The sequence below is a fragment of the Mesoplodon bidens genome (genome assembly GCF_964165515.1).
Source record: "Mesoplodon bidens genome assembly, chromosome: 3".
Lineage (NCBI taxonomy): Eukaryota > Metazoa > Chordata > Mammalia > Artiodactyla > Ziphiidae > Mesoplodon > Mesoplodon bidens.
In genome coordinates this window covers 170614670-170630488 of record NC_138178.1, presented here as the reverse complement: position 1 = coordinate 170630488, position 15819 = coordinate 170614670, and the positions used below count along the sequence as shown (strand labels likewise).

General features: G+C 37.6%; 1 protein-coding gene across 4 annotated transcripts in view; it reads left to right on the top strand.

The window, feature by feature from the left end:
* ATG2B (autophagy related 2B) overlaps window positions 1-15819 on the top strand; it is a 72075-nt gene that overhangs the window by 30513 nt on the left and 25743 nt on the right. For 3 of the 4 annotated variants that reach the window (XM_081228393.1, XM_081228391.1, XM_081228390.1), the window contains 13 exons: window positions 278-420; window positions 5014-5171; window positions 5567-5739; window positions 6223-6373; window positions 7362-7561; window positions 7734-7814; window positions 8988-9094; window positions 9258-9350; window positions 10227-10297; window positions 10700-10776; window positions 11014-11217; window positions 12793-12934; window positions 15164-15366. In XM_081228393.1, the coding sequence (XP_081084519.1) occupies window positions 278-420; window positions 5014-5171; window positions 5567-5739; window positions 6223-6373; window positions 7362-7561; window positions 7734-7814; window positions 8988-9094; window positions 9258-9350; window positions 10227-10297; window positions 10700-10776; window positions 11014-11217; window positions 12793-12934; window positions 15164-15366 (1803 nt within the window). The remainder of the gene's footprint in view (window positions 1-277; window positions 421-5013; window positions 5172-5566; window positions 5740-6222; window positions 6374-7361; window positions 7562-7733; window positions 7815-8987; window positions 9095-9257; window positions 9351-10226; window positions 10298-10699; window positions 10777-11013; window positions 11218-12792; window positions 12935-15163; window positions 15367-15819) is intronic. The other variant, XM_081228392.1, reaches the window with a different exon arrangement.

Here is a 15819-nt window from a genome sequence, read left to right as displayed (position 1 = left end):
AAGTGTGAGCAAGCAACAAAGGAGTACCCTCTATCAGATAGCTTTTAATGTTTTCTCTTTAAAAAAATACTTTGTATACTGTTTTTTGCCATATTTTTAGCTCCAAGATTGAATAATATCTATTTTTTTCCCTTGGTTAAAAGTTACATGCTTATTTATTTGCCCACATACAAGTCGTATGGGTCCGGTAAGAAGATGCTACTACTATTTTAAATATAAAATGGTTATTTGATGCTTTTTTTTCTTCTTTTTTTTGCACTAAATTGTTATGTTTTAGATGGTGATGCCAGGAGACCCTGTAGAAATGACAGAGTTTCAAGATAAAGCAATCAGCAATTCTCACTATGTGCTGGAACTTACATTACCCAATATTCATATAACACTACCTAATAAAAGCTTTTATGAGAAGCTTTATAATAGGTGAGTTTACACACATTTCGTTGAATCTTTGGGATCGAACTTTCCTGTCTAACTGCCTCTCTACCGTCCTACCTCCTTGTTTTCCCTCTTCCCCCTTTTCTTTCCTTGTTTTAATATTATCAACTATTTCAGTGTACTTTGTATGGTGTTGATTATAGACCTGTTACCGTTATGATGAGCTATTGTCATAGCAGAGTTTCCTAACCAGTGTGTCTGGTAACTGGGTTTCTTGTGTGTGAGATGTATTCCCTCCACCCTAGGTTGGCTGGTTGCCCTCTGTCACCTTACCACAGAGTACTGAGAAAATATCTCTTTGTGTATAATGACATGAAAAGAGTTGGGATATACTTGTATAGAGGGCCAAGAGATACTGGTGTAAAGTCAGAGTCCTAGAGTCTTTGTACAAGGGGCATCCCTTCTCAGAGTCTAAAAAAAAGCATCTTGTTAGAATTAGAAACTCTAACTTATAAACTTGTCTATAAAAACTTAAATTTATTACATTTAAATACCCTTAAACATATATACCAAGCAAATATGTTGAAATAAATGGCATTCTAGAGTAGAAAGGTCATAGACTCTGAAGATCTTGGACGATTTACCTAGTCCCCGTAAGCTCCATTTCCTCACATATAAATTGGAGATGATACTTGTACAGGCCTCAGTGGGTTGTTTGGAGCATTAAATGATACAACATTTGGGAAAGTTCTGAGAACAGTGCCTGGCGAATGGTAAGTAAGAATGTTATCATTCCCGCCCCCTCTGGCATAGCTGAAAGGTGGTCATGGGGGTTTCTGGAAAAAGACAGGTCCTTAGTGTCTGTTATCGCTAGCTTCCCACTTGTAAACAAGTCATCCAGATTTTTGTTAATCTTCAGCAACTGCAGACCGTTGTTTCTGCTGTAGATTTACTTGGTACCAAATAGGATTTGGATTTATACAGGATCTGACATTTGGAAACCACTGATCTCTAGACTACTCTCATTTTATAGTTGAGGGATATCTACCAAGAGCTAACGAATGTGCAAGGCTAAGACTGAGCAGAATGAAACAACTAGTTCAAGGTCCATCCCAGAGGTCAGAGGGGCTTCATCCATTTCTTTCTCCTTATGCATTGATTGAACAGGTGGCTATTGGTTAGATTGCAACATCAGAATAGTAAAACATAACTTAAACATTCCATTTATGAATATATGTTCATTTACCACTTCTATTTTTTTTTTTTTTTGCGGTACACAGGCCTCTCACTGTTGTGGCCTCTCCCGTTGTGGAGCACAGGCTCCAGACGCACAGGCTCAGCAGCCATGGCTCATGGGCCCAGCCGCTCTGCGGCACGTGGGATCTTCCCGGACCGGGACATGAACCCGTATCCCCTGCATTGGCAGGCAGACTCTCAACCACTGCGCCACCAGGGAAGGCCACCACTTCTTTTTAAAATATAGGACAGTGCCTTTTTTTGATTACAAGCCACTGGTTAGAATTTTTGCTTACTGTATACCCAGAAGGCTTTGTCTACAATTCTCAGTTTCAGTTTCTCTGAAGTGGAGTGAAAAAATAGTTTCAAAGCAGTCTGAGTGCAGAATCCTTTCAGGTTTTTAAGATTTTTTTCTCACTTCAGTGTATATACTTAAAAGTCATCAGTTAGCACAAGATGGAATTAAACTATGCTTACAGTAACATACAGCTGGGATGAGCAGATTTGGGGCCAAGCACGATTTACCCGTGGTGACTATACAAAACGTAATTCAGCTGGTGGGAGCAGAAGTTCTCAGGTGGGCTAGCGAGTTGTCTACCAGCAGCAAGCGGTAGCATGTGGGGGATGTCCGTCAGTCTTAAATCAGGGAACTGGAGAGCATCTGCTCATCTGGGGAGCTGGTTCAGGGGTGTTGCTCACGAGAGTTTCTGTTCTCTCTTACCCTGCCCACTGCTCTGTCTCTCAGGCCCCTAGACTTATATATATAGCAGTGTTCCCCCACTGTGGGTCATATAAATCATATATCTAAGTTAGCATGTGAATTCTTTGCCCTCTGTTTGGCTTTGTCTATATTTTCTTCTAATTTTCAGACATTCTCAAACTTATAGGTAAGTTGCAAGTACTGTACAAAGAACGTTTTTACCCTGAACCATTTGAGAGTAAGGCGCTGACTTGATGTCCCTTCAGCTTTGAGCAGTTGAATGTGTATTTCTCACAAACAGGGACATTCTTCTACATGACCATAATTCAGCCATTAAAACAAGAAAATTAATATTATACATTAGCATCTAATCCTCAGACCCCATTCATGTTTTGCTAAATGTCTTAATAATGCCCTTTATTATACATAAAATTTACAGGTATCTTTCTGAGCAGGAATTATAACCAATTCTGCCTTTACTTCATACATTTGAAATATTGGTTTATTCCTTCATCAGCTGGCTCTTTTCAGAAAGATAGTCTCAGGTATAGGTAGATTTTTTTTCTATGTTAAAAATCCTTTAGAATAGAATATAAAAAATATTCTACCTGGTTTTATTAAATCAGATATTTTTGAGCTTCTATAATGTTTCAAGCTCATCGCCACGGAATCAGGGTGATGTGTCCTTAAACATCTTTAAGTGGTTTTTTTTTTCTTGATATTAGAAACATCATTCAGTGTTTTATAGTATTATGGTATCAAGACTGTGTTTAGACCAAAATGTAAATAAGGAAAAATAGTAAAATCATATGAAACATACTTGCAGGTCGTATACCATGAACTCCAGGTTTTATTTAAAGTAATAGTTTCTCTTTAACCTGTGAAGATAAGAGAATGGTTGTAGGGAATAAGGTAAAGAAAAATTTCCTGAGAAAATTCTTCATTTTATACTTTCACTATTTATTCATACAGGAATTTAGACTAAGATCTGGATTTAGACTCGTTTCTTTTTTTTTCAATAAATATATTTATTTTTGGCTGTGTTGGGTCTTCGTTGCTGCGTGCGGGCGTTCTGTAGTTGCGGCGAGCGGGGGCTACTCTTCGTTGCAGAGCTCGGGCTTCTCATTGCGGTGGCTTCTTTTGCTGCAGAGCATGGGCTCTAGGCATGCGGGCTCAGTAGTTGTGGCTCGCAGGCTTAGTTGCTCCGTGGCATGTGGGGTCTTCCCAGGCCAGGGCTTGAACTTGTCCCCTGCATTGGCAGGCGGATTCTTAACCACTGCGCCACCAGGGAAGTCCTAGACTCTTCTTTCTTTGTTCTGTGAGTGACGCACCCAAGAGGTAGCGAGCCAAATGAGTACCGCACAGTTCTGGGCATCGCTGTCAGGGTGTCTGAGGTGAGACATGCTTCTGCCCCGTGTCCCTGGTATTCTTCATCCAGTGATGCTTCCAAAAAGAGACCTTTTGGGTGGGGATTACAGTCTACTGAGAGTGACAGTACTCAGTCCTCGTTTATACTTTCTAGGGCCTCAGAAGCTCAGGAATTGGCCTGGAAGGTTCCTAGACAAGTGGCTTCTCACAGGAAGGGACCAGGGCTACATCATCGCTTGGCACCTTGATTGGTATTCACACTAGGCTTTTTGACAAGTCTGTGCTTTTGGCAGTCCTTCCATGTGAGTCATCCACTGGTCCTTTCTTCAAACCTTCAGTGCCTGCTGTTTGACAGCCACTGTGCTAGGCACATATAAAGATGACTAAGACACAAGTCTAGGAAAGGGAAACTAGAAAATGGAGTAGAGTGTTATAGGTGCAGTGACTGCATTATGCACGTGAAGGATGTGCTATGGGTCCAAGCCTAACAACAATCTTTGTAGAGAACATTGTAAAGTCTCAGTTTTCATGACAACATAGAAGTGAGTGGTGGGGGTGGAGGTATCTGAGAAGTGACAAATATTTCTTTGAAAAAATAGGATGCAGTGGTGACCTAGCTTGACATGTATCACCCCAGTAGTCACCAGTATTGACTTGGCTGTTCGTCTGTTCCATTAGTTAGAAGGGTTTCCTCTCTTTATTCCCTATTCTGTCTGCTTCTTCATCTCATGCAAACTTCCCAGCGAAGCTGTGCTTTCTGTGGAAGAAAGAAAAAGCAGATATCCCTAGAGAAAGTGAGTAATGGAAGAGAACTGAATTGGGAGCTGGACGTAATCTGGGCTCTGGTTTCACTTCTCCCACTAATAAGCTGTGTGACCTTGGGCAGGTCACTTAACCTTTATGATGCAGTTTCTTCAAGTGTAAAGTGAGAATAATAATTCTGCCTTGGCTGCCCCAGAGGATTGAGGGGAGTCAAATGAGACAGTGCATAATCTGTTATAGTTTATTGAGTGTTCTCATATATGTGAACAGTCCTTTTGTTCTTTATGGGTTTCATTTTTAATAAACCTCCTCCTTTAAGTGCATTTAGATGTATGTAATTTGATGCATATAACACTGGTGAAACTAGGAGGATATCTAATTAGGTATCTAATTGTCCAGATTCCTTTCTCATTGCCCTGATAGCCATAGCAGTTATTTTTCCATTGAAAGAAATTCCATTTCACCATTTGGAAAATTTATTATTCATGTGACTTCTTAAAGGGATATACTTTAGTTTGCCTTTGGTTGAAGTAGGAGTTATGTATTTATTTTTTCAACTTTTGTCTTTGTAGGATCTTTAATGATTTGCTGCTCTGGGAACCAACAGCTCCTTCACCAGTAGAGACATTTGAAAATATTTCATATGGTATTGGGCTTTCAGTAGCCAGTCAACTGATTAATACCTTCAACAAAGATAGTTTCAGTCCATTTAAATCTACAGTTCACTATGGTAATATATTTTAAATTTCTTCTGAATTAAAATGCCTGGTTTATCAATAAACAAAGTAGTAACCTTTTAAATTGATGGATTTAAAAATGTTTCTTTGGTGTTTTCCATTTATAACTATATTTTATAATATCTTTTAGTAATTTACAGTATTTCCCCACTTCTAGCTATTTATTAAGAATGTTATCAGTTAAGTGTTATTTTTATAGTGATAGTATATTCATTGTCTGAAGTTCAGTGGTAAAGACAGTACATTTTTATTGTCCTACCAGATTCTTTGTAAAAATAAACAGGTTGTAAAATAAGTAAATATTCTTGTGATAAAGTTCAGGTTTGAATGCTGTTTTGTGTTAATAAGCTGCTAGAACAGCTGTAATTGTGCAATTCATTTCTCATAGATGAGGAAAGTGGATCTGAGGAGGAGACTTTGCAGTATTTTTCCACTGTTGATCCCAGTTATCGTTCTCGTAGGAAGAAAAAACTAGACTCTCAGAACAAGAACTCGCAGAGTTTTCTCTCAGTTCTTCTGAGCATTAATCATGGATTAATTGCAGTGTTTACAGATGTAAAGGTAAGGATGTACAAATCCAAAGTGATTTTTCAAGTGCATCTTATTATAAATCTAGCATGATGTACGCATTCAGTAACTGAGGTAGTTGGAGGTTGTTTCAGTGACTGCTGATGAAGGTCAGTTTTCTGAGGCACCACGATGACAGCAGCTTTGGAAGCTTAGCTTTCGTTGCAGATCAAAAGACAAACATTACCTGGACCTTCTTTTGGAAAACATGCTGGTCCCACTCCTGGGGTGGTAACAGTAATTTATCTGTTCCAAAGGGTGATGAAGTACCGAGGTTCATTTGGCAGAAGAGGCCGGCCTAGTGTTTAATTATTCAGTTTTGAATACCACCATGTTGGATGGTTCAAGAATCAGACCACTTTGCTGCAGTGTGGGAGACCCTCCTAACCTGAATCAAGGAGGAGCATCTCAAGGGTCGTTCTTACTTTTCTGTATTTAATTAATGACTTCTCTGTTTTTTTCTGGTCTTCTTATTAGCAAGATAATGGAGATCTGTTGGAAAACAAGCATGGTGAATTCTGGTTAGAATTCAACAGTGGTTCATTATTTTGTGTGACAAAATATGAAGGTTTTGATGACAAGCACTATATCTGCCTTCACTGTAGCAGTTTCAGTCTCTATCACAAAGGTAGGACAAATGTTAAATATGTGTGTTTTGTTCACTTCTGGTTAGACATGTTTAAATTTTGCTTAATAAAGAAAATCTACTGAGAACAGAACTCTTAACATTAGAAATTATTTGCTGTAGGGTGTTCTGATTCCACTGGCAAAGTAATAATTATTGTAAATTAGAAGTTGACTTTATGTTCTTTTTTTGCAGCAACTTATATTGAGATATAATTCACATACCATGTAATTCACCCATTTAAAATATACATTTCAGTGGTTTTTAGTATTCCATAGAGTTGTGTAACCATCATCATAGTCAACTTTAGAGCATTTTCATCAACCCCCCAGAAGAAGTCTGCACCTTTGAGCTATAAACCCCCAGTCCTGCAGTCCACTCTAGCCTCAAGAAACCACTGATTTACTCTCCGTCTCTATGGATTTGCATATTCTGGCTGTTTCATATACATGGTGTCATACAATAGAAGGTCTTTTGTGATTGGCATCTTGGCATGATGTTTTCAAGGTTAATCCAAATGTATCAGTGTTTTATTCCTTTTTATTGCCAAGGAATATTCCATTTTATGGATATACCATATCTTATTATACATTGATCAGTTGATGCGACTTTACATTCTTTATTTTCTCTTAAGTGGTATTTCCTTTTGGTAACAAATACAGAAATTGCTCTTCTTTGAGCACATTCCTTGTGTTACTTTGTGAATAGAAATGAGATACTTACACATTCTTAATGTTTATTAGATTTTCCTATTTAAATTTAACTTTTCTAGCATTTCAGAACTCAAATTTTTTTTTTAACTTGGATAGTCCTTATACCAACATTAGCAGAGGAGAATGAATTATTAATGTCAAGCTGGTTCTTGGTCATTTTGCCTCCAGTGTATGTTATATTCAATGGAAGTACATGGATTTTTGTTTTGAGTTATAGAAGTTCATGAATTCATTTCAAATAATCATTTTGTTATCTTGTCACCTCATTGTGGATATAGGCATAGTGGATGGAGCAATTCCTTCTACAGAAACACGACTGCCCAGTTCAACCCGACCACATTGGTTAGAACCTACTATTTATTCCTCTGAAGAAGATGGCCTCAGTCGAGCTTCTTCAGATGGTGTTGGAGGAGACACTTTGAATATGCTCTCTGTTGCAGTTAAAATATTGTCTGATAAATCAGAGTCCAATACAAAGGTGTGTGTTTTGTACTTTTATACCATTAAATACTTGCTGCTGCTGATTTGATTACTAGTTAATAAAAATGATTGCATAAATGTAACACATTTATTTTCTTAGAAAGACTTTTCAAGTTTTGAACCAGAGGGTTATGTAGGTGATAAATGTAATTCTTTGTGTTGCTCTGTAGGAATTTCTCATTGCTGTGGGACTGAAAGGAGCCACTCTGCAGCACAGAATGCTTCCTTCTGGGCTTAGCTGGCATGAGCAGGTAAGAGAGCTGTGATGTGTATTTATTGATTTATTTTTACTTTATGTTAATGTATAATACACATACTGAAAAGTTCACAAATCATAAATATTCAGTGCTCATCGAATTTTCATGAAATAAATACTCCTATATAAATACCACCTCTTATGGTAGGAAATAGAACATCATCACCACCGCAGAATGTAATTGATTTTTTACCTTAAAGTTTGGTCCTTAATCATCTCAAAGACAAAGTTATGTTTTGTCATTAAAGGGAAGGGACCTATAGAGTGCCTGGCATAGAGGAGAATAAATGAGTGTTGACTTGCACTTATAACTGTATATTCTTTAAGTGCCGTAATTTCAGAATTATCTCCTAGGCCAACAATATACACTGAGGCATATATAAGGAATTCTGTAATTAATTTCCAGTGTAATAACTGTATTTGGTTAATTACATTTTTTCAAAGGAAACTTTGGGTAAGAAGTTAACTCTTCTTTATATGAGAGTGAAAACTAGCACACTATGATTATTGTTCATTTTCCTTAGAAGGAGAAAGCTTTTCTTTGTGCTTGGAAAATAATAAATTATTTTAAACTTGAATGCTTTCAAAAACATTCTGAAACATAAAATATATATATAGAAAGAGAGAATAAATAGAGCAGGGGTAGAGAGATGGTTAGTCAGATGGCTGGCTGTAAGGGAGGGATTTAGCCTAACTTTTTTATTTAGATAGAAATATAGAGTAGATGTTGGTGAGAAGGACTAGTTTTCAGACAGATCTGGGTATAAATTAAGGAACAGGAACTTCTCCCAACAGTGGTTTATAGAAAACCAGATGGAGAGTTTTAAACAGTCTTTGGCAAAATTTGTTTTTTTCAAAAGAATTATTCCAAGCAAAGTAATGTTGAAAGTATATTATACATACTTTGTTAGTTTCATAGGATATGATTTTTCCAATATCTCTGTAGCATTGCAATTGTTAGATGGGCCTCTTCATTTCAAATTCTAGTTTTGCAAATACTTTTTGAAATGAATTCCTTCAAATGATGATTTTCTTTTAACATTATGATTTTCCACTAAATGGTTGTGTTTTTTTGTGAGCTATTTTATTTCATGTTGGTATTAAGGATATCATATCAAAACTTTTTTTTTCTTCTAAAGCAGGGCATTTTATATTTTTGTGATTATAGATTTTATACTTCTTGAATATTGCTGATGAACCTGTTCTGGGATACAATCCTCCAACTTCATTTACAACCTTTCATGTTCATCTCTGGAGCTGTGCACTTGATTATAGGTTAGTTCATAAATGGAGCAAAATAAAGTTTTAGTCTTTAAAATATGTACTAAGTTTTGAGAAAAGTATGTAATTCAGTAGAGTTAAGGTTCAAAATGCTCTTTAAAGGTAGTTTCTTTTTTTTGCAGCAGACTAATGTTCTCTTGTTTCTTTGTGGTAATAGGCCTCTTTATTTGCCAATCCGATCTCTTCTTACTGTTGAAACATTCAGCATTTCAAGTAGTGTTGCCTTGGATAAATCATCTTCTACTCTCAGGTACCGTGTTAAGCCTCGCTGTCTACTAAATGCAGCTGTTCAAAACATACTGACAGAGCTTTATCTCAACCCTTTGATTAAAGTCTCAGTCTTTGTTAAAAGCAACATCCTTTTACTATTAGTCATGTTCCTTTATCCAAGTTTTCAGTTTTTCTTTCTCAGATGATTCGTCCCACCTCTTCAATTCATTACTGTATTTCATTTTTAGGGAGAAAATTAATTCTTGAGATTTTTGGTTAACTTTTTAAAACATTTATATGTAAACTTCCCATAATACCTGATACACTTCATTTTCCTAATTTAAACCTTGTGAATTTGGGCATCTGTTAAAATTGCTGAAAATTTAAAATTGATTTGAGCAGATGATTTAATCTCATTTATGCCATTTAAATGTTTCTAGTACTCATAAACAGTGAGTTTTAAAGAAATGTTAGGGACTTCCCTGGTGGTTCAGTGGTTAAGGATCCGCCTTCCAATGCAGGGGACATGGGTTCAACCCCTGGTCAGGGAACTAGGATCCCACATGCTGTGGGGCAACTAAGCCCACACCACAGCTAGAGAGCCCACGTGCTCTGGAGCCTGCGCACCACAACTAGAGAGAAGCCTGCACACCACAACTAGAGAGAAGCCTGCGCACCGCAACAAGAGACCCCACAGTTTGCAGATCCCGTGTGCCGCGACTAAGACCCAACACGGCCAAAGATAGATAAAAAAAAAATAAATATTAAAAAAACAAATGTTAGGTGACATTTGTAAGTTAGAAACTGCATATGACTTTGATCATATTTATATCAGAAAGAATGGGTATATAGTGATCATGCAGCATATATTCAAGGTTAGTTTTTTAGATCTTGATTTTATCTTTTTTTTGCCCAGAATAATCTTGGATGAAGCTGCTTTACATCTGTCTGACAAGTGTAATACTGTCACTGTAAATCTGAATAGAGGTAAGAGTTAAAAAACAAAATCTGGGATAGATGAATCCTCTTTTATTTTTTGCATTTGAATATTTTTAAGCATTTTAACTCTAGAATAATGCCAGTGAACTAAGGATCTTATCAGTCTGAATATTGTAATACCAGTTTATAATATCAATAACATTGGTGAAATGCATCAAATTATATATACTCTTGTTTATTTAATAGAAGGAAGATTTTGTTTCTAACTAAAAATAAAGTGAACTGTAGGATTTTTGTAGGATGAAACTATGTTTCCATTACATTATAAGTATTTGTAGTACTACCTGCCATGAATTTTAAAGAAACGCTAGTTTTATTAGGTGTTTGTTGGATAAGCATTTTTTGAAAGTTATACTCAGATATTTTATTAATTACTTTAAAAAATTTTAGATTATGTTCGTGTGATGGACATGGGGCTTTTGGAATTAACCATAACTGCAGTGAAGTCTGATTCTGATGGAGAGCAAGTAAGTTATTAAAATAAATGGATATTTTTATTTAAGTCCTTTTTTTATAGAAGAGACTAAAAACATACTGAACTTACTGTAAATTATTTTTCCACTTACCTAATTTTAGTCAGAAATAGGTAAAATATTTGGAAGTTAAGATTGAGTTATTATAAATGCATGTTTCCTGTGGCAAGACAAATTATCATATTTTATTTAATGTAAACCTATGCAAACATTTTTTTCTCGTTTTGGTAGACATTTTTATCCTTTTTTCCGTGTCCTGTCCAGACTGAGCCGCACTTTGAATTACACTGTTCGAGTGACGTTGTCCATATCAGAACGTGCTCGGACTCTTGTGCTGCATTAATGAATCTCATTCAGTACGTTGCAAGCTACGGGGACTTACATGCGGCTAACAAGGCGGACGTGAAGTCCGGAGCCCCGCAAAGAAAGATGAAGGTACAGCCGCCAGCCTCATTCATTAGAACTCACTCACCCCCACCTCATTCCAGACATGCGAGTGACCTGTACATCGGCGAGGTCTTCTTGACGGTCATAGGGTAGAAAGGAAACTTTGAATAATCATCTTTCTCTTCTTACTTTCAGGGTGATGGGGTCTAGAAAGGTGATTCCATGGGCCTTTTTGGAAAACCATTCTACTGTTTGATGCTCTCAGTTTCAGAGCATTAATCTTCTCAACCAACATACATTTTCCCAGACTTAAGTTATTTTCATATGTCCTCAGGGAAGAAAGAAAACTTTTATCATGTGAGAGTCTGTTCTATGCAAGTTGTATGTAAAAATGCTATGAGAAGGTAGATGGCAGGAATTAGTATTATTACCAGAAGACTTATTTATATGGTATTATCTTTCATATTTGTTATCTACAATTCTATCCAGTTTTCAGTATACTTTCTCATATGTGATTTACTCTTAGCCAGTGCAGTTGAGAGGTTAAAGATTATCATCTCTGTTTAGTAGATGAGTAAGTTAAGACTCAGAGAATTTAGGTAATTTGCCCTAATTAGTAGCAGACAACAGCAACAATATGCAGACATTTGGATTCCCAGTTCATTGCTTTCTTATGCCCCCAGCTGTCACCCCTCTGCCCTCTCATATGTCCAGATAGAACAATGTCCAGTTTGTTTAGCATTTACTTTTTTTCAGTCTTTATTCTTCTTCATGGCCTCTTCTGTGAACAGAATTCTCAGTCCCCTTAGGTCAATAGATCCTTCAGTAAGGGTCTGACAGGCCTTGCATTATCTTTTGTTCACGTGGATCTTACACCTCATTTGTGTTACATGTCTGTTTTTGTTTCCTTGCTCCTGCTGTATTCTCCCTGATAATGAAGTGATTTATGATACTCTCTCTCTACTGTTTCTTCTCTTTTATTCTCCGGTTTATTAAAAGTTATTTTAAATTATCCCTTTCAAATGAGATCTTTCCATTTTACAGTCATGCTGACATTTTAAAAGCATGGTTTGGATTTAATGAATCCACGATTCACTAACAAAAATGGTTAAGCATCAATGTTGGAATTGAACTCCACAGATCACCTTTTAGTAGATTTCCCCTCTCACGTATACCCCCTACTGTCTTCAGGTGTCTATTTGTTCCAAGAAATGAGGCTCTACCTACAGTGGCTTTGTCTCAGAGGGTGAAGGCCATGGCAGCCATCACGTTTGAGCAGATCGGACTCTCTACAGAGAGACCCCCCATCTCCTCCAGCTTCACTGCAGTGTTTTTCACCTTCCTTCTCTTCGAATGTCTTACCTCTTCAAGATTCAGTTCACTGCGCCAGCTTTGAGATATAACACATTTATTTCTATTTGCCAGTAGTTGTTGGGGTGAAAATGCTGATACTAAAGACTTAAAATGAAAATGAACACCTGCTGAGAGAGTATAGAAAAATGAATGTGTTCCTGTTTTTGGTGTTTTTGTGAAATGTAATATATTTCTAGGACAAAATAAACATTAGTAATTTGCTTTTTAGAGCATTTTCAAGTTGATTTTAATTAGGTGTTTTGGCTGTAGGTAGATTCCGCTGGTCGGTCATCCTCACGTGGTCCAGTACTTCCTGAAGCAGATCAACAAATATTACGAGATTTGATGAGTGACGCTATGGAGGAAATTGACACGCAAGAGGCTGCTGCATCTGTAAAACCGCAGTCTAATGGTGAGACAGACCAGGACTTCTTCCTGGGAGCTGTGATGTCGTAGTTGAGGCTGACATTGTTTGTGTTCTTACAGAGTCCTCAATAAGTAGCTTACTAAAGAAAAGACAGGTCTGAGTTTTGGTGGATATTTATTAGTCAGTCAGCTTGTGTTTATTGAATGTTTAGTAGATCAATAATACTGGCCAGAGTGTTGGGGGGGGCGACAGATAAAATGGAAGACAAGGCTTACGTTCCCTGGTAGCTCATGGTCTAGTGCAGCAAATTGGCACTGAACCAGACTGAGGCTCGTGCTTAGAACCATCGAGAGGTGATATAAGAAAACACTTCAGAATGTAGTGTACACTCTAATCACTGGTTGGAAAGGATTTGGAATCCCTTCATTAGACTTCAGTGAAAATGAGACGAGTTGGCTTTTAAAAAGTGTGTAGGACCTAGGCGTGTAGTGTGGAGAGAGAAGATAATCTTGGCAATGTCACTAACATCAGCAGAGGCCCAGAGGCCTGTATGAGCCTTAATGATCTAGTAACTCAGGCTATTAATACTGGAACAAAAGTTCCCTTCTTGTCAAAAAGAATTAGGCAATAATGTTAGATAAGCAGGGAGGAACCAGACAGAGAGCTTTAAAGCCAAGTGGAAGCATCTAAATATTTTGAAGTATCTATCTAAAAATAGTTTTTTTTCTAATTGGCTGAACATAGCTATTTCTATATGTTGTGAGATCTTAATTTTTAAAAATTATTTCATAGTGTTATAGAAGTTTAGCATTCAGTGTTGCTTTCATTATAATTTAGAATAAATTAGAGCTAAGGAAGCAAATGGGAACCTTTAGCTCCCTGTGTACTAACATCATTTGTAATAAATGTTAGCAGCTAACCTACTCATGTGGGAAAGAATGTTTAATGAATATTTACCGAGCAGCTTCAACACACAAGACTATGTACTGGACACTGAGCACTTACAAGGATGAGTGGGTTCAAAGTGCTGCCATAGGAGAATTTACAGTCTAGTCTGTGGGCCTTCCGAGGCTAAGATGTCACCGCATTCATCTTAGTATTCTTAGTTCATATCACAGGGTTTGGTTTGAATGAATGAATGGAGAAAGAATTAGTGCATCTATGGAATTCCCTGGCAGTACAGTGGTTAGGACTCCATGCTTCCACCGCAGGGCGCATGGGTTTGATCCCTGGTCGGGGGAACTAAGATCCCACATAGTATGCAGTGCGGCCACACACACACAAAAAAAGATAAAAGAATTAGTGAATCTAATATATAATATAAATGTATAAAAAATATATGTTCACATACAGATTTTTGCACACATGCAGCCTTTTGTGAACTTCATATTGTGAGAGCTACCTGAGAACAGGTGTCCCATTTGGGTATCCAGCGCCCCCAAGGAGTCTTTTTATTGCTTCGAATCATTCCCTGGCCTAAGACGTGCTTGGCAACTGTTTCCCCCACCCCTTCCCCGAGCAGAGATTTCCTATAGTTTTAGGTGAGACGCTGCTAGATGTAACTATTTCCCCTCCCCTTGCTATATTGTCCAAGGAGTTTCTTCCAGAACTCCACCTACAACACATAATTGTCAATATGAAATTCTGGCTAAAGTGGAACTCCAGTCCACACTAACTAGCTGCTGTGGAATTCCTGAACTTCTCTGACACTAAATAACTAAGAGGAGACTGTCTGTAGCTTTATGGGTCCATCATTTACTGTTTCTTAGAAAACTTCATACTTACTAGTCTTTTTATTTGTAGTCAGAAGGTTATTGTAAGAAATAAGTGAGATGCTGTTTTTTAAAATTTTTTGGCTGCGTTGGGTCTTCGTTGCTGCGTGCAGGCTTTCTCTGGTTGCGGCCAGCGGAGGCTACTCTTTGCTGTGGTGCGTGGGCTTCTCATTGCGGTGGCTTCTCTTGTTGCAGAGCATGGGCTCTAGGTGCACAGGCTTCCTTGGTTGCAGCATGCGGGCTCAGTAGTTGCGGCACGTGGGCCCTAGTGTGCACGGGCTTCAGTAGTTGCAGTGCAGGGACTCAGTAGTTGTGACGCACGGGCTTCATTGCTCCATGGCATGTGGGATCTTCCTGAACCACGAATTGAACCTGTGTCCCCTGCATTGGCAGGCGGATTTTTACCACTGCACCACAAGGGAAGTCCTAAAATGCTTAATAAATGTTATGTTGTTGATGTTTAAAATATGCCAAAATTGAATATTGTAATCTTTTCACCTAGGTGTTTTGGATGAAAAATCTCAAATTCAGGAGCCATGTTGTTCAGACCTCTTCCTGTTTCCTGACGAGAGTGGAAACGTGTCCCAGGAGCCTGGGCCCACTTACGCCTCATTCACACACCACTTGATGAGTGATGCGGTGACAGGCGTGCCCACAGAAAACGATGACTTTTGCATTCTTTTTGCACCAAGAGCAACCATTCAGGTAATAAATGGATGATATAATTAATGTCTTAAAATAGTGTTATAAATTGAATTGACCAAAGGGCACCTGAAAAGATTCTTTAGGTTTTGTTAACTCTTTACAGTTCCTTACTTCCTTTTGTAATTTACTCTTGAGACTTTGTAAATGTCTGTTATACTTTACTCTTTTTATGAACATCTCTCAGAGACTGTCTACTTGCAAAGTCTCCTGCATTGTTTATTGAACTACAGAGGAAGTATGTAGTAAGATACCTCTTCAGGGTTGTGAAATTAAATGGCAGAAAGGAGTTCTGTACAGAGCTGTTAACACAAGAATTGGGAACGATAAGATGTGATTTGTGAGAAGGCTAATGCTTGGTTAATGTATATATAATTTCCTTTTTAGAATCATGCTCGCATTGAAAAAGCATGGTCTGGATTTAATGAATCCACAGTTCACTAAACAAAATGGTAA